General features: G+C 36.4%; 1 protein-coding gene across 3 annotated transcripts in view; it reads left to right on the forward strand.

Annotated features, from left to right (window-relative positions):
* The window catches only part of ANKS1B (ankyrin repeat and sterile alpha motif domain containing 1B), a gene marked incomplete at both ends in the record, with an annotated part of 434,431 nt that overhangs the window by 223,807 nt on the left and 184,623 nt on the right, over positions 1-26,001 (forward strand). For all 3 annotated transcript variants that reach the window (XM_080342173.1, XM_080342174.1, XM_080342175.1), the window contains one exon: positions 12,892-12,998. In XM_080342173.1, coding sequence (XP_080198299.1) covers positions 12,892-12,998 — 107 coding nt within the window. The remainder of the gene's footprint in view (positions 1-12,891; positions 12,999-26,001) is intronic.

Raw genomic sequence — 26,001 nt, forward strand, 5'->3', positions numbered from 1 at the left:
GAATTCTCATTGCATCTGTTGGGTTCCTTTTGATTAGCAATAGCGAGCTAATTTTTTGATAGATCCTTATGAGTCAACAGTTGGTATTGTATGGAACTTTTAGTCCAAAATGTTGTTTATTTCAGGGGTGCTCATTGTCTTTTCTTCCTTATCTCAGATATTTTAAGGCCAGGGTCTGTCATCCTATTGGAAAAACAGAAAGATGAATAACACCTGCAATGTGCTGTAATGTTATTACTGCCATCCTCTGTAGTATAGGGTCTTCTGCTGACAAATGATGTGTGCTGTTGTTTTATCAGAGCACACTACTTGTCTTGACAGACACATTCCTTAGTGTTTTACCATCATCTGTGTCCTTGGTTATCAATACAGACCATACCTTTAACCGTTCATAGCACTGTGTTCTTCTGGTGCTTTCACACATGCATTTCTATTAATGCAAAATTCATACCAATCTTCATATTTATTTTACAAAGACCTGCATTTTGAATTATTTTAATGGTAATTTAAGTGTATGTAATCGCCTAGACTATAACATAGTGGAAAACAGAAGCCATGTAGCTGTAAAATATGTAGAAGAAATATTTTGAGCATTTATTCACTGACAACATGATAGTCATAATGCATTGCATTCCACTGAACTTACCCAAAGATCATATAAGTTCTACAGAAGAAATCACGAATAATTGGATTAATGTTTTGTCAACTTCTACATTGCAAAAGCCTAAACAAGATATAAAGATGCATCTGTTTTAATGATCCATTGAATCCCAAAACCTTACAGAAGGCTGGACAGACGACAGATTAATTGTAGAGCTTTTGGCTATTGTTTTATAATAAATGTAATGCATTTCTTTTGTTTTCTCTAATTCATATATTCCTAGTATACTGGCAATTTTACCCTGTAGTGTCATAAATGTAATATTCAGATATATGCTCTTCATACACCTATTAATCAGAGATGTGCTTGACACTTCTTTATCCGTGCAATCTCTAATGCATTTTCTTTTTACATTTCCACTCTCTGTGTAAGTGCCTAGCAACATATACCTTTCATCTCTGTCCATGCCTTTTGTGTTCAACGTCAGGCTTCTTTTTCCAAAGCTGCTAGCAAAGCAATTCAATAATATTCTTAGACTTGAACAAATGATTTCTGTCATATGTCTTCTAGAAGGAATATAGAAGATTGACAGCAAACAGAGAAACTTAAGACAATGGAACTGCAATATCATAAATATTGACATTCATCACTGAGTGAATGGATAGCCTAATTCGTGTCAATTTTGTCTGTAGTTCACTTGTGGCCATCAGATTTTGTCATGCTAAATTTAGATAGTTTGCAATAGGACTGCTTGAACAAAGGAATCTTCTACAAAGTCTCTTTTAATTGGAGGATTAACATGTAATTTTGAATGACTTAATATACTGAGACTTATTTTCCCACATCAAATGCAATGTTTTAGTGAAATAGTATAGGAGATTCAGACCCCATCCAGAACTGATATATTCTCCTTTGAAAAATGTTTAAGCCTTGGCACTCTGGTCAGTTGTACTGTTGTTTCCGAGTAATGAAACTGTATTTTTTTTCTCACAGAATTAATACAAAAGATGTATTCTTTCTTGGAAAGCATGAAGTAAAATGTTTCTCAGACCTAAAAATCCTTTTCATTTTTTCTTGTAGAAAAATTTAATCTCAGAAAGAGGAGTGATGCATACTGAATCCCTACCATCTTTTCTTTCATTTAGTTATTAACCTGATATCTGATCCTTACATTCTGCTGGTAAATATGGTTAGAATAGAAATCTGTATGACCATACACATGAACAATTTATGTGCAGTTTGAATATACTACTCAAATATATGAAAATTCAAATAGTGTGTAGTTACCACTGTTCTTAGTGCCTTATTTCACTATTTTAAAAATATTCTCACATTAAATAATTTCTTGGATTCTGTGGGTAGTAAATGGATCCCTAACTCTTAAGTGGATTTGAAAACATTTCTGAGGATGATAATGTTAATGCTGAAATCTGTTCTTCCTGGTCAGTTACCTCCTTTGTCAAACCCACCCCTGAAGTCATCGAACTGTACATATTGTATCTTTTTGCAACACAGGGTTGAATATTGCCAATCTGTGCCCATCTAGATAGGAGATAAGAGGATCAACAACAGTAGATTGCAGACTTCAGAACTTGAAAAAAATGAATTAAACTATTTTTCAAAGTTATTTCCAACAGGACTGAGGTCTTGCCCGTTTCTCTACCCAACCATGACAGTCAGGAGAAGTGCTAATAATCTATGTCACCTGGACAGGACAGTTTGACTGGTTTTCACAAAGCAAATGCTGGAGTGTTTGTTGGTGTGCCTAAAAAGTGGCAAGCTAATGGTGTCCTCATTCTATAATGCTCTCATAATCATCCTACTGTAATTCCAGAGGTTGAGAGATATTTTTTTAAAGCCATGATAAATGACATGAAAAGAATGATCAGATTACTTGAGAGTTTTAGAAGTCACTCGCTTAGGTTCAGCTTTTTCCTTGCAGTTTAATCCTAACCTTGCAACTGTATAATCAATTACACCCATGTATATTAATATTTCATTCAACTGATGTCACTAAATTGAACAGCATTTGTTCCTTAAAGCAGAATCAAGTTCAATACCAGGTTAGAAATGTATGTAGAATAGGAATTAGCACCTCAGTGAAGTTAAAAAGTGCCTGATGAAAAATGATGCTTTCACAACCTGTGGCCAGGAAAGACTTTAAAGAGAGCAGAATATTCCTAGCTTCTAAAATAGACTGTATGAAAGCCATAAACTGATTACTAAGGGCAACTCCCTAAAACTTTGCTCGATATCTTTGGTGCTCTTTTGCGTGAGGGGATATAGGTGTTACTCTTACCAATATATTAGGGTTAGAGATGTTGTGGCCAGTGAGACTGTGATGAAGTTTATCTTTCACAAATTACATACAGATCTAAGTCTACTAAAATTGAATTAATAGCAGTTTTTGAAAGTTCAGTTGATTCACCCATGTTTCCTTCTTAATATAGCAGTCTTTAGATTTAAATAGTTATGAATCCTTGGAAGCTCACATTTCTAGTAATCACGAGAGCATCACATGCTAGTTGAAAATCTTTGGCTTATTATAGATTTTACAGCACCCAGAATTGTTTCTGATTTTAGTTCCACCTACAGAAAATAAAGTAATTTAGAATATTGAACTAACTAAAGTGTATTAATTTGCTTTCTACCCCAGACTGTTAACCTGAGCTCACAATTATAACAATAGAATCACTATTTTTTTGTTTCATTGTCACGTGTTCAGTAAGATATTGTATTTGAATGCCTTCAAATCCTTCAAAAATTATTTGCTACATACTACTTACCACTCCTACTTCATAAGCCGTGATAAAAAGAAGTTCTCCAAATGTTTTTTCTAATTTTATCCACTGCTGCCTTTAGCTCTTTATTTTAGATTGTTGTGTCGTTATGAATCTGAGATAGCTGAGATTAAATTATTGATTGTTAATATGAATTTGCATTAAATGTTAAGAATAGTATTCAGTGTAAAGTTGTGAGTTGTTGTGGTATCTATTTCTAAATTATATTTGTTATTCGTAACTTCATGCATGAGTCTCGATCAATATTTTTAAATGAACTCTGCAATTTGACTGTTTTTCTATTTATGGGATGTGATGGACCATCTCAGTTACTTAGTGCTACCTCCATTTTCTGGTAGGCTATTTGAAATATTTTTAGAGCATAATTCCAAAGAATAAATTATCTTGTCGGTACACAAATCCCCCTTTTTGCATAGGAATACAGCATTCGTATAGAGACCAGCCATTCTTCTCAAATTCATGTAAGCAAAAATCCACATTCAGGAAAGTTTTCAAACAGTGAATAGCAAGGGATGTAGCTAAACAGCTCTAGACCAGAATTTAAGAGAATAACTGTACGTGTTGGTTTTGTTTATTAAACTAGCTCTAGTTTTGTTCTTCTTTGTAGTATAGGAAATAATCATTAACATGCTACAAAACATTAGTGAAACCAATCTGACAAGTACATTTTCAGCTAACCTGTACCTGTAGGACCACTTGAGCTCTTGCTGAGATCCATTAGGCTTGACAAAGGAACGATGGATGGAATGATGCCTAGAGAACAGTTTATTAAACTTGTCTGGAAAGTTGCCTTTCTCATTCCAGTTTCTAAAACAAAAAGCCGTGCAGGACTAAGTACAATGGCCTGAGAGGTGTTTGCACTGTCTGTAGGCATTAACACAGGTTTCTGAATCAGGATCCCAGGATCTGTCTTTGAGTAGGGGAGGACAGTTCTGAATTCCTATTCCAGAGGTGGGAGAGTGAGAACTGAGAAGCTGGGCCTGAGGAAGCTCACAGACAGGATGAACAGGGTTTATATAACCTCATCCATATTCAAAGAGTCCAGTGAGTTGCCAGAGCTGTGCCAGCATGCCACCCACTCAAGCAGCATCTTTATTATTCATTGAAAGATGCTGCAGTTTTATTTTGGTGTTGCAGAGCCTGTGTTAGCAGGGGATAAATATTACAGAAGGTGGTTAGATATAAAGGTTTTCATGTAATAAAGCAAGAGAATCTGACTTTTTATCAGGGAACAGAGAGGGTCAGTTGTTCCCTAGTGGCAGTGAGCTGTGCCCTCACCCAACAGGGCACAGTCCCATGGGGGTTGCACCTAGTGGTCAGAACCACATACTGGTAACACAAGCCATTGACCACACCAGACAGGCCTCTGAGGGATGATTTAGGTCTAGGGTCCATCCAGGGAATGCAACCAGGAGCAAAATGAGATTGGGTCAGAAATAGGAATGGAGACCAGGCTGTAACATGCGTTCGTAGTCCATGCAGGAGGCAGGGATGAAGATAGGACTGGAAAAAAGCCACTGTGTATGTCTGAGGAGTCCATCCAGGAGATGAACTACCTACAGTGTAGGTCCAGGGTCCATCCAGTAGGTAGGACCAAAGGCAGGGCCAGAGACTGGTACTGCTGTGGCATTGCCAGGGCAGGGACTGATGGCCTCAGGCTGAGCTGAAACGGGGTCCTGGGCCATGGGCAGCGTGGGGGGAGGCCTGAGGAGATACTGGGCATGGACAGCAAGGCCCATTGGTGCTCTCAGGACCTTGACATCTCTGGTTTTTATTCATTATTATTATTTGGTGTTATCAGTGAAATGTGGTAACTTGTGTCTGGTTTATATATTACTATTTTTTAGATTTGAATGTTCTAGGAAAGAAATAGGTGAGGGGTAGGTAGTTCAGTGTTGTTTTTTAGTAAAGAGCTTCAAGTTATCTTTGCTCCCATTTAAGCACACTTTTTCCAGTAGAGATTGGGGGTATCATCTTTACAATTAGCTGCTGGTTAACATTGAAGAGCTAATGCATATAGCAGATCTTGTCCTGTATCTAATCTATAAAAATATTGAAGTTAAGCTGGGATTGCCTCAAATACCTAAATCCAACCTAATCTCAACTCTTGACAAATCTCGGGGGATAATTTAATCTCAGATAAGTGATTTTATTTTAAAAAGAACAGTTTTTACCTGTTTTAAAAGGTTTGAAAGGGGAATGGGAGAAAAAAATAATTAAAAGGAGAGAGGCAGATGTGAAACAAAACAACAGATTGCTGTAGCTGCAGATGAAGGATGACAGAAGAGCAAATGATCATCAATTACAAGGAGAATAAGTAAAAGAGACATACATAGGGACTGTAGAAAAGGAATTACTAAAAGAATCTAGAAAGAACAAGAAGGACAGAAGGGAATTTACCTGATCAGCTGTTAAAGGAGATCACTCTAAAATCTGGTGTATCGGGGGCAAAGAAGCCTCTGAGCCCAACTAGCAAAAGAAAATTGAAGACAAAGTGCCACACTGTCTCAAGTTGAATCTGATTTGTAAAATAACCTCAGGAGAAATCCTCAACCTTCCATCATGTATACTTTTAAGATTCATAATTTCAAAGATATAAACTGCAGTGTCAGTACAGGAGTCTTCTTTGCACAGCTTTCCACAGGACCTTGCAGTGGTTACCAAGTCTATGAAATTATGGTTATCATTTATTTAACAGCTGTATTTAACTTGAGATGTCTTTGTGCAGTAAGTGTTCTTTCAAGCCTTCTTTGAACAGTTTTGTCACATATTTCTCCATTACTCAGTTCTGCTTCTTTGCTAGTCCAGTGTTGCTTACAAAGATTTGCTCAAATTTGAAATAACATAAATTTGTTTTTATGGTGCCAGAAATTATAGCATAAAGGATTTGGCTTGCATAGTATTTTTAGCAAGACTATGTAGTATACATTTTTATATAAATACACTTAGTATATGTTTTTATATAAATACACTTAGTATACTGGTTTTTAACAGTAGTCTAAAATCTTTACTGAATTAAATAAAATGTTTTGATTGGTCACAGTGTCATCTAAATTTTCAAGGTGTTTTTTTTTTTCTTACTAGTCTCAAACAGTGAAAATGATTACTCATAGGTGGTAAGTGTAGTGTTACTATTATCCTGTAGAAGTACCTGAGGCAAGCACAGAAATTGCACTAAGAAACTAGAATAGCCAGAATAAGGATGTACACATTTCCCTCTTGGATGTGAAGATCATTCCTGAAAAAAATGACAGGCAACTGGAAGCTTTTTGTCCTACCAAAGCAATTTGTATTAGATAGAATAATTTGATAGTATGGTGGGGATCTACTGAGATTTGGATTCCTATCACCTGCTCAATGCTGTCTTCAGCAGTACTAGCTCCTTCAGTGCTCATGAAGAGGGGCAAAAAAACCAGCTGAACTCTAATTGCATCTTAACTGTATCTTTCCTAAGTGCCTTTGTGGGGGCACCCAAGAGGCAGAGAGACATTCCCTCCATTTCCTCCATTTCTCGTGGAACAGTTGCAGAGGGAGGGTGGAAGATGAATCCTGCTGTCCCTGCAACCCTTTTTCTCCCAGCACATTTCATCAACCACCAAACCGGCAGAAAAATCCATGAAGAACTGTTAAGCATAAAGACACTAGTTCTCTTTCAGGAAGTTGTTAAGCTGCAAATTGCTGGAAACTGGGAAAATGTTAAGAAAGGACCACTGCATGTCCAACTTATTCTTATGCTCTTCTGTAGGCATCTAATAGTAGGCACTGTGAATGAAGCCAGTGAATGGCTGAAGCTAGATGAAGCTGTGGTGTGGTCCGATGCAATCTCACTGTGAAACATCCATCTATTCTGAACTAATTCTCGCAGTTCAATAGGTTGCATCTTCTATTTCTGCTCTGTATGTCAAGGACATAAATCTGATTGAAATTGTGGCTATTACAGCGCTATGTATTATAATATCATTTGATTTTCCTGTTATCTTTAGAAATAAATTATCCCCCAAAAATTATTCATTTAAAATACAAAATCAGAATCTAGAAAGACTAATTGTATCTTAAGCAATCTTTCTGTATGGTGATATCTGTTACCATATGTCATATATATATATATATATATATATATATATTGCTCAGCACCATAACAAGTCCTGAACAGAATAAGGTGCACTGAGTCCTAGTCCAGTGGCTGTGCTCTAGAAAACAGACCTTTTAGTTTTCCAGTAAGATCTGTCCCTCATTTACTGAACGGGGTGGGTTCTGAAGGAGACTAAATTGAAATTGCCAAAGCAATCAACTAAACATGAAAAATATCCTAACTTTGAAGTGTCTGTAATAAACATGTGTTTTATGATGGAGTAGAGTACTTTGACTGAGCTGTTCCTGGCTAAATCATACATCAACAGTCAGAAGCACAAACTCATAGAAAGGCCAATGGGGTTCACAAAGTACAGTTCACTGTTGACAACTCATCTGTCAAATAAAATGAATTATCTTTGCTCACTTCATAGTTATAGTTATTATAGATACAGTTATTGTACTTACATAGTGGTAATGTAGAGTTAAATATCAGTATAAAATTCAGAAAAGAACTGTGAGGATGATTTTCCTAGTCAATGAGAGTTGTTCCATTAGCTTGCATTAGCTGTGGTCTGAGAGTTATTTTTGTGCATTCTGAGCCACACATAAGCAATGGAATGTAACCTTTAGATTATGGATACTAGATAGTGTTATTTAAATTCAAGCTGTTTCTATTGATTTTGTTTTGTTTCTGTATATGCCATGAAAAATGTCTCTAAAAGCATGCTCAAGAAAATATTCAGCCTCACCAAACATGATCATCCAAAGTGGCATCATCACCGTCTAAAGAGCTAAGCTTGCTGACAGAAGTTACAGATTTTATTTAAGGCATCCAAGTTTTTCAGAGTTTTATGAAAAAGACCATTTGAAATCTAAGCATTTTGAATAGCCTACTACACTTCTCCCATAATAAACTTGCTTTAATTTTTTGTCTGCTGGATGTTAGGCATAGTTTTTCTCATAAAACATCCTGTTCCTAGCTATTCTTATCTCCTCTCCAGGAATACATGTTGTTTGTTTATTCAGTAGAACACCCAGTCACACTAACTTTGCTGTAGCACAAGTTCTGTTGCAGTTCTGAGAGACAACTTTGTTATCCAGCTGAAATCATAAATACAAAGAGGAAAATGATGCCTCATTTAGTGTTGAACAAAGCTGAAAGCTTTAATTAAAAAAAAAAAAAATTACAAAGTTTACAGGACTTACTGTAGCATCAATTTCTTCTCCAGCGATGCTAAACCAGATGCCAGCTTACTTAAAAGATTCATCCTTTCATATTGTGGTACAGTCTCTGCTGAGAAATTTCTTAGTAGCTACTAAAATTCTCCAGTTTATGATTCCTTAGCACCAGAAGTATTTAGCAATGTTCAACAGGTATTGACTTACCTAAGAAAATGGTTTATAATGATCTATCCATAACTAGGGGAGCACCTCCTCTGCAAATAATCCCTGCATTTCTTTCATTTCCTCACTCAAAAAAATAAAAAGAAGCCAAGAAAGAAAAATCCACATTGTTAACAGAAGAGACAATAAAATAGAGGAAACCTTAAATTCCTTTGCATTTAGAGCAAATCTGCCTTACAACATGTTTGAAATCATGTGCTGTCTGATATCACAGATTCAGTCAATTCCAAACCCCACAAGAAAGATATTCCGAGTCTCATTGGGAACGAGACGTCTTGTAGAAATTATCGTATAGCATACCAGATGGCATCTTTCTTGCAGACATCACTTCAATGTGCTGCTTCTATTCTCTTGGAGAAGAAAGAACCAAGTATTGCTATCCTTGTAAGAGACTCATGCGTCAGTTTTCTCATGCAGGAATACGTACATCTTTTTTGATTGTGGTATCACAGAAGGATTATCATGGGATTTATGTTCTTTGAAATAATAGGAAAGCAAAGTAACCTGTAAATGTGTTACAGGTGAGACCATCTCATACAGTCTGCATGGTTCTTTTCGATATCAGAGTCAGCTTTAGGCATAGGCAAAGTAGGCAGTGCCTGCAGCAGAGCACTGGTGGGGCTGGCACTGAATTATAGACTAGCAAAATGAAGAGATAGGCTTCTAGTCTCAAAGCAATAGAACCTGCTCCAGGTTCCACTTCATTGGCTCAGAAAAATTGCCTGAGCAGCCTCCGTAATATAAGCCTCCTGGACTGGCAAAGAACAAGGAGATCTAAAGAGCTGCAGACTCTAATCTCCACATTCCTGGCTTTACTCTGTACCTTTCTTTGCCTTACTACTACCTTTAGTGAAAGAAGGAGGGGAAAAAAGTCTTGCAGATAGCAGGATACTTTAGCAATGAAATGGACATGGTGGCAACCTGACTGTGTTTCTCCTTATTTTCTTTCCCCTTGCTGAGCAACCTTATGTTGTGTTGATGGGCTCAGACATGTAGTTATACTGGCAGGGGACAGAGTTGGAGGAGGGTGCACAGTAGGACCAACAGCACTATAATCATCCGGTACTGGGGCCATGAAGATAGTTAGACACAGTACCAACAGCTACATAAGGAAATGTGTCTGGGGAGCCACTGTAAAACTGAATTTTGCCTACACTGTTGCTAGGCATTGAGCCAAGCACTTTTCATTACTGGCAGCATGACTTCCATGCTGTTTATAGTAAGGTAAGGAAGAAGCAGTTTGACCATGAAACTGTTATATTGATTATCAGCTGTCTGCTGTTGTGGGCAGAACATTTTTGTTGCTGAGGGACACAAGATGCAGAGATATTTGTGTTTACGCATGTATAGGAAATATAGGAGTCAATCATTCATGAGCCTTTCGAAGAGTGGGATTATGCTTTACTAGGTCTCAGTCTGATATAGTTTTTTTCTGCTTATGGCGGAAAGGAAAAGACAATTCAGGAATCCTTTTCAAAGGAACTCATGATTTCTCAGTCAACTGAGAAAAATTCAGCAAGGATTTAATTCTCTCTTTGTTTAACATAATTTTGCTCTTAATTTGTTCTTTGAAGACCTTGCCCAGCCTTTCAAATTTTCTTACTCAAGGGAAGTCCACTATATTTCAACTCAACATATCTTACCTTCCTCCTTACAGCCCTGCTACTGACTGAGCACAACCATGAAGGGATTATGCTCCATCTATGTACAAAGATATTGATTGATTCACAGTAGAAAAAGATTTACAGACAGGTGTGAACAGATGCATCTGTATCTCCAGGAGACCTAGATTCCTATCAGTTTGGTATATCTACTTTATCTGAAAAAAATAAATTATGCATTAAACTGTTTGAAGTAACTTTAGCTATTTGTGCACGCTGTACACTTACCAAAAATATATGCTCTATATTGCATAGATTCTCGTGCTATTGTTTTTAAATACTTAGGAGAACTCCCAAAAGTTTCTTCAGCAGTTACGGATTTACCAGCACCTACCTTCAGTAGTTTTTTGAGAGACATAATGAACTTCTCTTACTTCATGTAGTAATGTATCAAATCAGTAGGAATACCTGGAGTAATGTAAGATCTCCCAACAGATCTGTCTTAGTCAACTTTCCAACCTCATGAAAGATCTTCTGTGTCTCAACTAAAATGATTCTACGAAATCATTATGGACTTCAGTTTGCATGAGATGTTTCACAGGTCCAAGCAGCAATATCAAAGTGAAAGGTCATCCAGTTTTAGTCCAAAGACTAGTTAGGTTGGAGTTGAAACTCTTATAACGTTATTTTAAAATATCCAGCTAAGTTTGAAGTCTGTTCTGCAACTGCTCAGGGAGCCTCTGCATGTCATTTGCAGAGACTTTGTATTAGAACATGTTGGTCAGACTGTAGGTTCAGATTTCTGTGAAACAGTTTTCTGCCATAGTATCATCAATCCCAAATGATGCCCTTGACAGATACATAGAATTTCCTTATGCCTGGAATTAAATTCCTCCTTAGAGATGGTAATTGCTTGAGATTCACAATGGAAAAGAAAAACAAATAAAGTAATTAATGTCTTCAATAAATGAAGTTATACTGGACAGGATTCTTAGAACTGTACCGTGATTATACTCATTTTCTGCCTTTTTTCCTAAATCCTTTGATCCCATTGTGAAAAGCAAAAGTTTAGTAAACATTCCTCTCAGAAAAAAGGTGTAAAATATTTCCATCTTGAGAGAAACTGTCTCAAAAATGGAACATTGATGGAAAATACGTAATGAGGTATTTGTTTCTTATGCAGAAAATGAACTTTGCTTTCTTTTTAAATTCATCATCTTTTATTATTTTTTTCCAGCTATAGTTGATAAAATATACATCCTTTCTAGAAATCATGCAAATCTTATATGTCTGCCTGCTATCATTCACATTTTTCTACGAAAATTATATAAACTTAAGATTTTATTCAGTAAAAATATTCTTTTAATTATTCATTTGAAACTGTGACCTTTTCAAGTTGAATTATTATATGTTCGCATGAAGGTTTTCATGTGTCTTATAATATTTTATGGTTGAAGAAATCATGCAGATAATCTAATTACTTTGACCAAAATGATTGTGCCGTTTATGTCTTTTACTGTACTACAGGAGAGAAACTGTGAAATGTATTCATTATTGATTCATTAAAGGGTTTTGCTATTATAAAAGCAGAGATGCAGACCCCTGCCTATTTTGTAATAAAAGGGGAAGGGGAAGGCATAGCAAACCATGCCATGGGCTACAGTTTATGTATTGCATTTCTTAAGGTCTTGTGAAACGTAAAAATCTACAACAAACAGATATGTAAAGTGTAACTGGTATGAAGATTCTCTTCAGATTTAAGTGCTCTAGGTTGCTTTTGAATCTTGCTATTTTCTGCATTTGTTTTGACTGCTCTCATCATTCAAGATTGACGCTTGGATGGGTGTGTAGGAGGAACCAGCAGCAGCAGGCTTACAGCTTGCAGACAAAAAAAAAATCTGCCTTATCTGATGGCTATTATTGAAAATGCGAGGTGTAGCCTAGGCTGGGTAATGAAGGGGAGAGAGCGAGGGGGAGCAAGAAGCATGGAGCTGCATACTGATGAGTGTAGGAGTACTTGATAAAAAGAATTCTTGCTGCTGGCAGTGCATTGCTCATTGTGGAGTATTCCAACAATCACATATAACGGAGAACAGCTTAGCTGACAGCTTGATATGCTTTTCTTTTTTTTTCCCCTACTGTATGACGTACTGGTCTGTAGTAAAGATTAATAACTAAGAAATGTAGAGCTAGGATCAGATCTTACGCTATATACTGCCCTGTAAACTATGTTTTACTTCTGACTTTTCTGCTTGCTGAAAACATTAATCTGTGAAGCTGGCGGGCTCCTTTGATACCAACTTTCCCAGGAACACGATGTGGCAATGCCACCTCTCAGCCCAGGACTACCGCTATTATCCAGTGGATGGTTATTCGTTGCTTAAACGCCTCCCTCTTCACCCTCCTACAGGACCCCGATGCCCTGTCCAGACAGTGGGACAATGGTTGGAAAATATTGGGCTACCTCAGTATGAAAACCACTTGCTGGCTAATGGATTTGACAATGTGCAATTTATGGTAAGAAATCTTCTGTGCATAGCTGTGTATATACACTGTAGCTGCCTTTTTTGTCTGTCTCTTATGTGCTCATAAAAACCTTGGAGCTATTCTGCATTGCACTAAGAAGATCTGTTTTGTGTTTCACTTTTCTGTGTCTAGCTAAATTAATATAAAAAACTGTCCTTGTATAAACTTCCAATGTGTACACATTACAAAATATTCTAGCTAGAAATACAGTAAAAGAAAAACTGAATATTAAGGTTCTCTCTCCCCCTCATCAATCTTCACATTAAAAAATAAAAATGCACAGTTATTTTAATCCATTGCAGGATTTTCACAGTATGTAAAAGCTGTAGACACCCCTATCTGCAATACATCATTTTATTGCTTTTATTTAAACATTAACATAATTGTAATAATAATTAAATAACATGCAATGACATTCTTGCATTGAGAGCTATTTTAATACCAGAAAATTATTTAATGAGATGTGCTCTCTATGCAAGTGATTCTGGATGCCTCAGTTAAATGTTTTTCCATCTTAAATGATCAGGCTATGGGATTCACTTGTTGAAACCTCTGCCCGTGTGGAAAAGTAATGCATCCCTTTTAATAGTTTCATTTTCATGTTTTAACTCTAGGCATTTATCAGGAACATTTGAATGAAATAAGATTTTATGTACTTCAGAATTTACAGTATTACCATGTGGTGTAAAGTAACACAGACCTGTCATGCACAAACTTTCCACTGAAATGAATATTGACAGTAAAGAGAGAAGCTTACTTGTCAGGCTGTTATATAATCATTTTCTACATGCTTCAGTATTCCCACTCCTTGAACCCCTTGCAAAAACCCTGACTACATTTCTTATAAAGTATCAGAGCTTAAAATATTAATTACTCAATTTTAAGACATTTTTAGTAACCCTGTGTATGTTGGAACAGTTCTAACTTTTCATAACTTACACCTGGCATATAAGAAACAGAAGTGAAACAACATGGATATTATGACTATAAAATCATCACGAGTTGTATTTTTCCTATTTAATTTCTTTTGCCAACATCATTATATGCCAAATGGGTTACTGATCAGAAAATTAAGGCACAGATCTCTGCCATTTCCACATTATAACAGTGTAGAGGTTCCTTACTGTTTTTACATGGCTGCCATGTGATCTTTTAATTATAGCAGTAAAAATCATTAGAATCTTTACCTTTCAATATTCTTGAAAACAAAGCTGTAAGGTGTGCTGTCAGCCCAGCAATGTAAAAAAGAAAAAGATTTCAAAATGCATTTCAACTACAGTTTCCCAAAATATAACCATATATATATATATATATGTATGTATGTTGTGGTGTTAGTTACATAATTAGGTGATTGTTTAGTCTTAAAGAGATTATGGAGGGAAATTGTTCACAAGAAGCTGTAGGTGGCATAACAAATGCACAGGGGTACACCAGGTAAACGATGAGCACCAGAGAAGCCAAAGAAACTGTCCTAGAGGGTTTTCCGGTCATCCCCTGGCTCTGGAGGGGCCTGAGCCACAATCTGGGAGAATTTATGAAGCTTCATTTCCTACATCTCTTATTAATATATTTAGGTAAACATACAAATAATACACAAGATTCAGTTATTCAATACACAAAACAAACTCTTCAGGTATCAGGCAGATTAAGTTATGCCTGCCTGTGTTAGCTAGTGTTTTCCAGTCATTTTCATTTAAACCTTTTCTGAAGTGATTTGTTTTAAAATAAATATCGCAGGTAAAATACAAATTACTTTTAATATTAGTTGGGGCAGCATGTGTATGTGAATGGAAGATTAGACTCTTAAATCCAGTGATAAGCAAAATGCTGGAAAATTGCCAAATAATAAAAATGTATGATTTCAGTAATAATTCCTAATTTATTGATTTCACACTGTTCATCATGCTGTTATATATTTTATTTTTTCTTTGTACCAGAAATTGAATAGTTCCTATATTTTATTGGAAATAAAAATGATCAGAAAACACTAATTTCTTTACGTATCATTCTTTTTGATATATCAGCATTATGTAAGGAAAGCCTCTCCTGAAAATTTAAATGAGTATTTTTAAAAATGTTTTCCATTCTAACCAAAATGTTAAAGAAAAAAATAAACTTCAAAATTTTGTAGGAATATGAGAGAAAGACCTGCAATGCTAAGAGAAAAAATCAGATTACTCCAAACTTAAATATATGATAGTCTTCCTTAATGAGAGAACTGCTTTACTTTTATTAAACTGGCTTACATATTAAGCTGTATTTTATAGGCTTATTAAATTAAGTGTTTCAGATAGGTTAGGCACTTTACATTGAACAACTCTAATACTTCAATGCAGTAAAAATCAGTTAGACATATTTATTCTTTATTCTATGTCATACTCCTGCTTTTGTTTTTCTGTAAGCACATTCTGACCTGCATCTATTCATTCTGTTGCCTAAGCAACAACTCCTATTAAGTATGATTTAGTAGTACAGGTCTTACTAGATGTTGAGAACAGAAGAGGGAATATAACAATGATATAATTAATGTCCGTGGAATAACATACATCTGAGAACAAATATATCCTATTTATACTACTCTCAACAGCAAAATTCTATTAATTAAATTAGCATTCTAATTAAAAGATGATTTTCAGATAAAAAGATTTCACGGTTAATCATTCATTAGATCATAGAAATTAACTCTTTGTGTTTAGTTCCCCTTGGACGTTAGAAAAGTTATTCACGAGGCTGTGCTTAGAATTAGGTAGATTTGTTTCTATTACCTGAAGTATGTGGACTGTATAGTAAGAAACATCTCACATTTCACAGTATGAATATTTTTTCTGCATTTCATCAATATATGTTTTAAAAATAGCTTGAAACATAGTATTAAAAAACTAGATCTGTCTGTGTGAACTACTTTATTTCTACTTACAGAGTGTTTGCGCACATAGCAAGTGCAATTCCTACCTATTATTAGTGTCGTGCAGGAATGACACTTGCATAACATCTAGTAGGCCCGAGGCAGATTCAGTCTCAAAACTTAGTTCATGTGCACTTGTAGGAGTAGAACCATACTTGCATATCTATATATACATATGCAATCATTATTAACTTTGATCATGTGTTGTGTAATAGGCTGCAGTGTCCTTCAGATGTAAAAATTTGTAGTGACTTTATGCAGAGATACTCTGTGTTAGAAGATGCAGATGATACTGCAGTTTCACAATGTTAAATGCTGTTTTGCATTTAAACTAATTTTAAATCACAAGAAAACAATTAGATCAGTCATAAATTACAGTATATAAACTAGATATAAACGATAAGGAAACCTAATGAATCCATTATCATCTTTTGATACATAGGTTCATGGACATTCCTGGGAGAAGCTATAATCTTTATGCAGACTAGCAGGCCGACATAACTTTGTATGCTTGGGAAAAAAAATAGTTAAATTGCTGAGAAACAGATGAAAATATACAAATGTGTGAGGTTACTAGGTCCTTGCACGCAGCTTTCTACAACTCTGAGGCTTCATCAAAGACTTCATTCTGGATTCACAGAGATAAAAGCAGCTCAATTAAATAACTACCCAGTGGGGACTAGTTCTGATTAAGGACTGCGTATGACTATCTATTTATACATTGTTCTAATTGTTTAAGATATTCTGAAATTTTATCACTTGCTTAATATTGCAATTTGATGAAGATAATATATCTTAAAAAGATTTCTAAAACACTGTATGAGAGAAACAGGGACCGGGCAACCAAAATGAGTTAACAGAAAAATATGAAGCATTTTACTATATTTTTTGACATTCCAAAATATTGTTCAGTAGTAACAGTTAATAATCTGAATTGGCATTAGACAGGAGACTTTCATTGCTGCTGTGTACTTAAAGGTATGCACTTGTACCCCTTCAAGTACTTAAATGGCTTGCATTGCCTGAGGATCTAAGTATTGCCCAAGTATTTTTTTTAAATTCTCTCTTTTTCACTGTTGGGAAACTGAGGCATAGAGTGACTGCAGGGCAGAATTTAAAACTGCCTATAAATTTGAGATAAGAGGCACTAGTTCTTGAAATAGCTACTAGCATAACATTTAACAGATCAATTCAGTTGCTTAAATGTGGCTATCTAGTACCAGTTGGGATACTGTGGTGAATCCAGGAGATCCAGACAGAGCTGACATTATTACTGAGGACAGCCAGCCCCTTCATGGTTAGCAGGTGGAGTCCAGGTGTGATACCACCAAGCATCTCAGACAGCTCTAGAGTCCTGATGCTTATGCAGCTGAAATGAATCTTAAATGTTGTGGGTCACAAGGAGCTTGTGACATGTCTAGGGACTGAGCAGAGATGTCTTGACTTTCCACCTAGTATCTTAGTTGCAAATGAATTTATTTTCTTTCTAATAATTTTCTGTGTTTGTGTTCACCCTGTGAACTTACCTGAACAAGTACTTACCTGGTTTCACAGTGCTAGGCATGGACTACCCTCTCAGTTCTCCTTAGGTGCCTGTTTTGGATTTAGTTTTGAGTTCAGTTTTGACTTTTTTTCCTCCTTCTCTCTTTCTTTTTTCATTTCTTTCTTTGTTTCATTAGTCAGCTGAAGTTTATCTGGAAACTGCCGTCTCACAGGTGTCATTTCTGGGATTAGCTGTCTTGGAACACCCAGTAATACTTCTTGCCTTTATTCTCTCTAGGGGATCTTAAAATCTGTATCAAGTATAAAGGACAGGAGCAATTTTATTCCTCTAGAGTGAAATACACATGAAAGAAATTCTTTATGTGCATTGACTCCAAGTCCTGTACTTGTAGAGACCACCACAGTTTTTATCCAAAAATACCTGTACAGTGATTGATGATTTGGGCATTAGGTGAAAGCTTGAAAGGGTGAGTCAGTCTGCCATCACCTTTCTTAAATTAGTCGTGCTGCAATGATGAAAAGGAGGCCAGTGTTTGACAAGGGTTCTAGTCCTAATGTGCTTAGGAGAGCAGATAACCTTCAGAACACCCAGGCTCTGAGCTATCCAGGCCCATAACAGCTGTTGCAGAGACTCATCAGGGCACTCATGCATCATCTGAAGTGTAAGAACATTTAGAAACTATTGTCTGTGTGCAGTTTACTCAGAAATGAAGAACTGTTTAAGGGAACCTTAGAACTGTCAGGCAGTGATATGCAGCAAGACACATTTTTAGCAGAGTAGAAGGAATATTAAGTCCCACTGATGCTGGAATAAGCTGTGGTTTAATATTTTCTGTACATCTAGTAAAATCTTAGAATATATGCCTGAAAACGCAAGTTTCAATCTCCTCATCTGGCCATTACTTGCAAAGTCTAGGACTTGCTTTTAGTTTCATGGCAGAACTACAGAACATGACACTAAAAATGTGGAGCTCCTCTCAGTACCAGTGTGGCCCTGGCTTCTTCCCTGAGCAAAGTGTCTCTTGGTCACTCTGCTCTCTCCCTTTCCTTCATCTCAGTAACCTTTTGCAACTGTGGCTCCTGAGGCAGACCAACTCTTCCCTTGGTCCAACCTGTTAGCCAAACATAGAGTAGGGCAGAGTTAAAGTTCAAATATACACACCTACCGGTGTACCGGTCACTAGATTTTTAGGACTCTAGTTCAGTTGCCCACGTATTGGAATCACATGAGATGACTGAGACATCTGCGTAGGCTTGGAGTATATGATAAAGGATCTATGGAAAACTCATATACATCTGGAGCTTCAGCTGGATTCCAGGCAATGTACATTTGCAGCACCTCAAATGATTCTAAAGTCATATCTGTGGGCAACTAGGTGAAGCATCTAATCAGCCACTGAAGCCAATGGAGCATAGAATGCTATTTAACTGACTGGCTGACTAACTATTAGGGTACTTATTTTAGGATAAATTAAAGTAGATTCATCTGGTCAGCTGAATTACTGTCTAGGCTTTATTGATATTTTTACTTGGTCTCCTTAAGCTATCATGAAGACACAAAAATTTCAATAGCTCAGTTTGGGCTAGAATCCATTCGTGTTCATCAAAAAGGAAACACAAAGTGTTTTTATTAGAGATTTTTCTCCTCTCTCAGAACGTCAAGCTCTGAGGCTTCAAGATCTTCATTTTCATCCTAGTAGGGATTCTTACTATAAAACCTGCAAAGGAGAGCTCAAGTGGGTGCCTGAGCTGAAGACTGGACCTGTCATCCTGCAATAGCAGCAGGTCTAACAAATAATCCCATTCCACATGATCCAGTTAACACTTCTGTCATAGTATTCCTCAAATGGGTTGAGAGATGGACGGACTTATTAATGTACTCCTCAATATTGCATGTGTAAATAATTGCTTGCTCTTTCTGTGTTGAGGTCTCAGACCATTCTTCATTATCCAGTGTGAGTGCATGCAGATCTGGAGAGGCAGTGCACATTCCGCAGTGGAAAGAAAGGGATTTTAGACAAATCTGCTTCATATGTATAATCTATATATGGAGGAGGGGAGGGAGGGAGAGAGAGTCAGGTGCTGCATGCTGGTGACTGATCCTGCACTTGACAAAGGACTTTATGAAAATGTTGGCAATAAGATTGCTCAACAGAGGAAAGAGAAACAAGATAGAATTTTTGTGTGTTTCACTTGAACAACTGATTCATAAAGAACTCATCCTCAGACTCTTGACTTAATTAAGGCATCCTGGGTATGGTGGAATTGTTGAGAGGAAGAGGGAGTATGTTTTCATCTAAATCTGTCTCAACAGTTGTACGTTGTAGGTATAATCAGGGATGGGTCCACTGGCCTGTGTGCCAGGTTCTGCTAAATTAACCTTCAGGTGAGGGTTTCTATAGTTGTTCTGGAATATTTGTCCATCTCTGTTTAAATTTTACTCCATACAAGGTTGTACATGCAAGGCACACCGGCTGGACTTCAGGCTGTACACCTAGTAGACAATCCAGGTGCCAGTATATGCAGTGCAATACCTTTCCACTCACCTCTACCACTCAGGTTAGTGACATCCAGTGCATATGTACCTCTTTGGAAAGCTCACTCTACAGCGATCTGAGACAAAATAACTTATCCAATGTACATATCAATGTATTGGGCTCAGGCTTGCCCCCACTAAAGACAGAAAGCCAAATACAGACGTTGAAAGCCATTGCATGTACAGCCACCACTAGAAGTTAAACTACTTAATCTGTGAGTATGGTACTTGAGGACTGGAATTAGTCCCATCTGTTCTAACAATATGTTGAATGTTAATGTGAAATGATGTACTTGAGCTAAAAGCCCACCTAGTGCAGAGACTGGCCTTCATCTCAGTGTACAAACACTGATGAACTGTATTCTGAGACTGCATGTGAGGAATTGTCTATTGGCCCCAAATAAAAGTTTATGATAAACTAGTAGAAAATACTTCATCTGAAAGTTAGGTTGATAAAGCAAGTGAAAATTCTAATAATGGTATAACAAAGCATGACATTTTAATAACTGATAAGAGATGTAATGCTGATATAATGTTCATGCTGACTGTTCATTTAAGGCAAAAAACAGCTGATATTTTTACTGAAAAGGATGATGCTAAATCTTCAAGAGGTAGAAATGTTTGTTTATAGAATGATGTGTATAATGCTATTCCTCATAATTTATGAAAGAGATGAAAAACATGATAATATGTAAAAGTCATTAAAAGTAACAAAATGTTTAAAGGTTAAAAGAGGCAGAAAGTCTGAGTTTTTACTCTTCAGGGTGAAAAACTGAACATTCAAAGGATTGTATTTACATTGTAGGTAAATAATGGAAAGCTTTGCAAAGGAAGGGAATGGTAGACTTAAAACCACTGGTCTGTATGTAGTAGAAAGTTACAGTTTATTCTTAGTTATTTCATATGGGAATACTTCTTAATAAAATGAAAATGAGAAAACCCACACACAGTAAAGGAAATTTAAAAAGTAATACAATATACAGTTATGTATATTACTGTTTTGAACAATATTGTCCAACAAGAAATAATTAAATGGCAGCTAGAGCAACAGGTAAATTAATCTCAAGCAATAACAGACTTCCGTGACCAAGTTAAAGATATATGAAAGACACAGCAGTATGGGGGAGCTTGATTAGATAATTACATTGTAGGATTCCAAAGGAGTTATCAGGTAAAGATTAATGGGTAACTAGAAATAAACGTAAGGTCTTGACATGTTATCCTTTATGAAGGAAGACTAGGTGGTGTAAGAAGAGCTTGGGTAGTTATATGAGCAAGTGTTAATGCAGATAAACAAAATAGAAACAATCTAAAATAAAGAGAGAATATATCCTGAAAGAATAGGTAAATAACCAAGATACAACAAGGAAAATGTATGCGAGAAAATTACACTTCATTAACTATGTGAGTAGAATACATTCAGAAAAGGTTTTATCAATATGCTACAGCTAAAAGGAATATTAAGAATGTCAGATAAGAGTCATTTTAGTCTTAGCATAAAGACAAAGTATGAGAATTAGGGAAATATAGTGTTAATGAAGACCACTGAGATACTGGAGAGGGAGAGGAAGAGAGAGAGTAATCATACTGCAAGCAGATAAAAGATCTGAATCATCTAGGTTAGGTGTTGTTTGATGAAAAGTCTTAAGAAACTGAAGAGGAAATACTAGATCCTTTATCAATCATCTTTGACAACTCCTGGAGAATGAATGAATTAATAGAGGACAATTAAAATACAAATATAGTACCAATATATATTTCAGATCACAGGATTCATCCTCAGTATAGATTTCCAGACTCTTGACCTCTTTGTCTTCAACCTTTCACCATACAAGTAGTGCCTTATTCAAGAAGGAAATGGATGGCAATGTCATTAGCAACAGATAGTTACCATCGTCTGTACCAAGTCTGGTGGGGAGAAAATGGGAAAGTGAACAGAATGTCGTAATGGGTCGTAATGGAAAGAATAAATGAAGTAACTGCGCAGTTGGGAGATGAACAGAATATTTAAGGGAAAACAGTAAAGAAACAGATGCATTGTTCAATGCATTGTGCCTCTCATCATGTAGATGAGAAGCTTTCCTTCTATCAAAAATAATAAAAATTTCAACAAGTAAGACAAGCTTAATTTTGTTAGTAGAACTAGAGCTACTTTTTTAAAAGCTGTTCTATTATGTGATGTACCAGAATTGCCATGTAAGCAAGGCATTTCTGGTATTGTTTCCTTGAATGCTTCTGAATTTCCTGGGCACCTAAAGATTTTCTCCTTCAGTTTAGAGGTCTTCTGTTTGCCCACACATTGGTGAGAATATTTCCTTCTCCCATACCCCATGCCTTTGTATTGGTTATGGTGCCAACACCAAGACCAGTACGTTTAACCTTTTTTAAAAGCAATGAAACCCTTGAAGCTTTTATCAACATACTGTACATTCTGCACAATGTCCTGTCTGTTCTGCCTATTGACACATGCGCTCACACACACAACACAGAGGCACACATTACACAAAAGGGTAATTCATTAGGGTGAGAAATTCCACATGCTCAGAAATAAAGAATTTGAGAATTACAGTACCTGTGCAGCCTCAGTTCATCCCTCACATTCATATGGCTTACGATATAGTCTTCAATCATAGGATTCTCTACTAATCTGTGTCCCTCAAAATTCCTTCCTCATTCAGTGTACTGAGATCTGAGTATGCACAAGCACACATTTCAAGGAATTAGTAGTTAAAAATAAAACTTTCTTTTATTTTTCTAATGTTTAGTTGCTTAATGGCTTTACAACCTTAGCCCAATGGATGTTTGAAACAATGATGAGACCCCCCCAAACTGCCTTCTCTTTTCATTCAGTAGTGATTTACACTTGTCTAGTGTTGTTCACCTGGAACACTAGAATTGCATTATCTCTCTAAAGTACTTTAACATCCAAACATGCTTCTCATTTGCATTTGCATTTTAGAAATGAAGTTATGAAGAGTTAGAAAAGGTAAAAGGATAACACTTCAGATGATTACTTTAGACAAATGAATATATTCAGTTAGAAACACTTTCATCACAATTTTTCAGAAGCTGAGCACTGTGCATCAAAGGTCACCTCCAAAAACTTTGCATACATGTTTTACATGGGTCTAGGCAAAGATTCAGTTCTAAAAAAAGTTGATGTTCTTGACTTTTAATGGGAAAAAAGATATATTCTTCAACTGCTGAAGGCCCTGTGCAAATAAAGCAAACTGCCTTAACTACGATTTTATTGCACATAAGCATAATTTATTGTTTTAAAAATGAGCTTTTATTCATTGTAAATACAAGGTCTCTCAATTAAATTCTCACCTGGTCTCTGGTCTTAGTCCACTCCCGACTGAAATGTGTTTGCAGGAAAACAAGTGATGCTATTTTACTCCCCAAATAGTGTATACTACTGTAGACTTTAAAACACATTTTCTTCACTATGAAATGAATTATATTTTGTATCTTTTGCTGTCCCTCATTAAGCTCAAATTAGCGTGCAGATGGGATAAAATCTCCATGCAAAAATATACTGTATTTGTTTTAGGCTGGCTGGTACTGATGAAGCTGATGGTACATACACTTGTACAAAAAACCCGTGACTTAACTGAAATCTCATGTTTCAGATGTTTATTATTATCTTGTGCATTATTTTATTGAATTATTTGAAACCAAATGATTTCATAGCATTATAAATGGAAACAACAATGGATTAAATTTGCAAGACATACCATACCTGTTCTAGATTTGTCTTTGACTGGATAATAATTCTTTGAAAATTTTTTGATCCAACAACCAGAACTAGATGGAAGTTTTGAAATAGAAAAGCCAAAATATTTGCCCAGGTGGCAGATGTGGAGGGATAAGCTTATTGTGGATACAAGGGCTAACAGTCAGTTTAAATATTAGAAACTAGAAAAGCATAAATAAAAGCATGCTGGATAAACACCTATCAAATGACCTTTCTCATATAAATCCCAAACAGTATTTTCTCTGACTGCCCAGTTAGCAGCCATGAATTGGTAAAGAGTGGCCCTCTGTGCACAATCCCCTTTTGCAATTGGGAAGAGGGTGGTAAGAATCTGCATCTTATTCACTGGAACCTTATAGCTCATGCTAAAAACAAATATATGTGCAGCTGGTTACAGCCCTTAAAAGCTCTGAAATGACTGATAGATTCTATTCTTCAGTAGCCACAGTGTTTAACAGCTTTTTCACTGCTTCAGGTGTGCTTTCTCCAAACAGCTCCCCTTTTAATCACATAGAAAGCCCACTTCTTCAAGTTAAGGTGGTGTTTATAAAGAAATACTAGTTCTTAACTGCCATGCTGTGTTAAGATAAAAGATTGCACAATACTGGGCTGGTTTTTAGCCTTGATCCATTTTTAAATATAGTATGAATATTATAGTTCTGTTAGCTTCTCTGAACTCCCTAGGCATCCCTCTTGTTGCCAGAAAGGAATTATGAATTGACAAAGCAAGTTATTTTATTTCATTTTCCATCTCTCCTGGAATTTGGAAATGTGTCTATTCTGTCCATGAACTTTTTACTTCCTGACGTTCTGGTTTTTTAAGTACTTGTTTTATTACATGTAGAAACAGCAGATCTTCATTTTCTGCCCATAAAAATAACTTTATGCAGCAAGAGTGGAATATTATGTCAAAGAACCCAGACACAGACAAATCTTTGGTTCCCTAAAATATCAGGCTTTTTGTCAGCAAATTCTGCTGTTCCTGCTTGTATGGCTTGATTTCTCTCCAGCTCTTAACTCTGTTATGTATATAATAGCATCTTGATTCATATATGTACTTGTTTAAAGTTCATGCTGATTTTCTTTCTTCTTGGACAATAACAAGTGGAGATTGAGGAGAAAAGAGAATAAAGAAAACACTTGCTAGGACACGCAGAAGCAGCCTGGTCTGTGGAAAATGCACAGGACAAAATATCTAAGGGTCTTTTCTGAGGTCAGCGTTTGATTTGCATTATGAGTTTGGGGAAGATGCTTCTCTATTCCCTTAATTATCTGGCTAGGAAATTACATAATATTGCTGGCCCACATATATGAAAACAAGAGAGGATACTGGGATAGAAATACCTGTATATTAAGAGCTATATTGTGGCCAATTATCTGCTTGTGTCTGTCCTTTCATCATTCAGGTTTCTAAGTACCTGTAGCTGTAAAGCACAGTTTCTCAGGAGCGAGCCAGTGGTAACCAGAATGCCTGAGGAATCTCACTGAATACCTTCAGTTAAGTTCTGGATAAATTCGGTGGCAACAATTGGACTCAAGCTAAAAATAGTGCAGGCAAACAAAAGTATTTAATACTTATTAATATTTTTGCACCCCAAACAAAATGAATCAGGAACATTTTTGGTGCATAAGCTAGATATATGCATTTTGTCATTACTTCAATCTTGAAATCATGCATTTTATTGGTTCTGTAAGCCAAACCCATGGCAGAAACTGTTTCTTAGCATTCCTCTTGTCTCTTCTGGAGCTGCTCAGGTGCCACTGTTCATTTCTCTGTATTTCTGAGATTCTCCGTGTCTGACCCTCTCTCCCAAAATACATTTGTGTTTCTGATCTCTCTCCCTGCTTCAGCATCTCTGCAGACTGGACTCTTCTTGTGTTCCCCATCTCTTCCTTTTCTTCATTTCCTCTTTCCTCGGTAGAAATTACTGTGTGTCTTTTTTGTCAGGGAAGGGAAGGGAAGGGAAGGGAAGGGAAGGGAAGGGAAGGGAAGGGAAGGGAAGGGAAGGGAAGGGAAGGGAAGGGAAGGGAAGGGAAGGGAAGGGAAGGGAAGGGGAAGGGGAAACTGGGGAAGCAAAAGAAAACCAAGAGGAGGATGGAGGATTTCTGCTTCACATCTAAGTTATTTTAAAACATGTTAGGGAGTCCTGGACAAAATCAGAGGGACATTTAACTGACTGGTTTTCACAGAGATATTCTTGTCATTCTTTGGGTGACAGCTCTGGCCCAAAACAGCTGGTGCTCAGTGAGAGCCAGTTTGCTTGGCTGGGTTTAAGCTGACACCTTGGAGAAA

Source organism: Nesoenas mayeri, assembly GCF_963082525.1.
Source record: "Nesoenas mayeri genome assembly, chromosome: 1".
NCBI lineage: Eukaryota > Metazoa > Chordata > Aves > Columbiformes > Columbidae > Nesoenas > Nesoenas mayeri.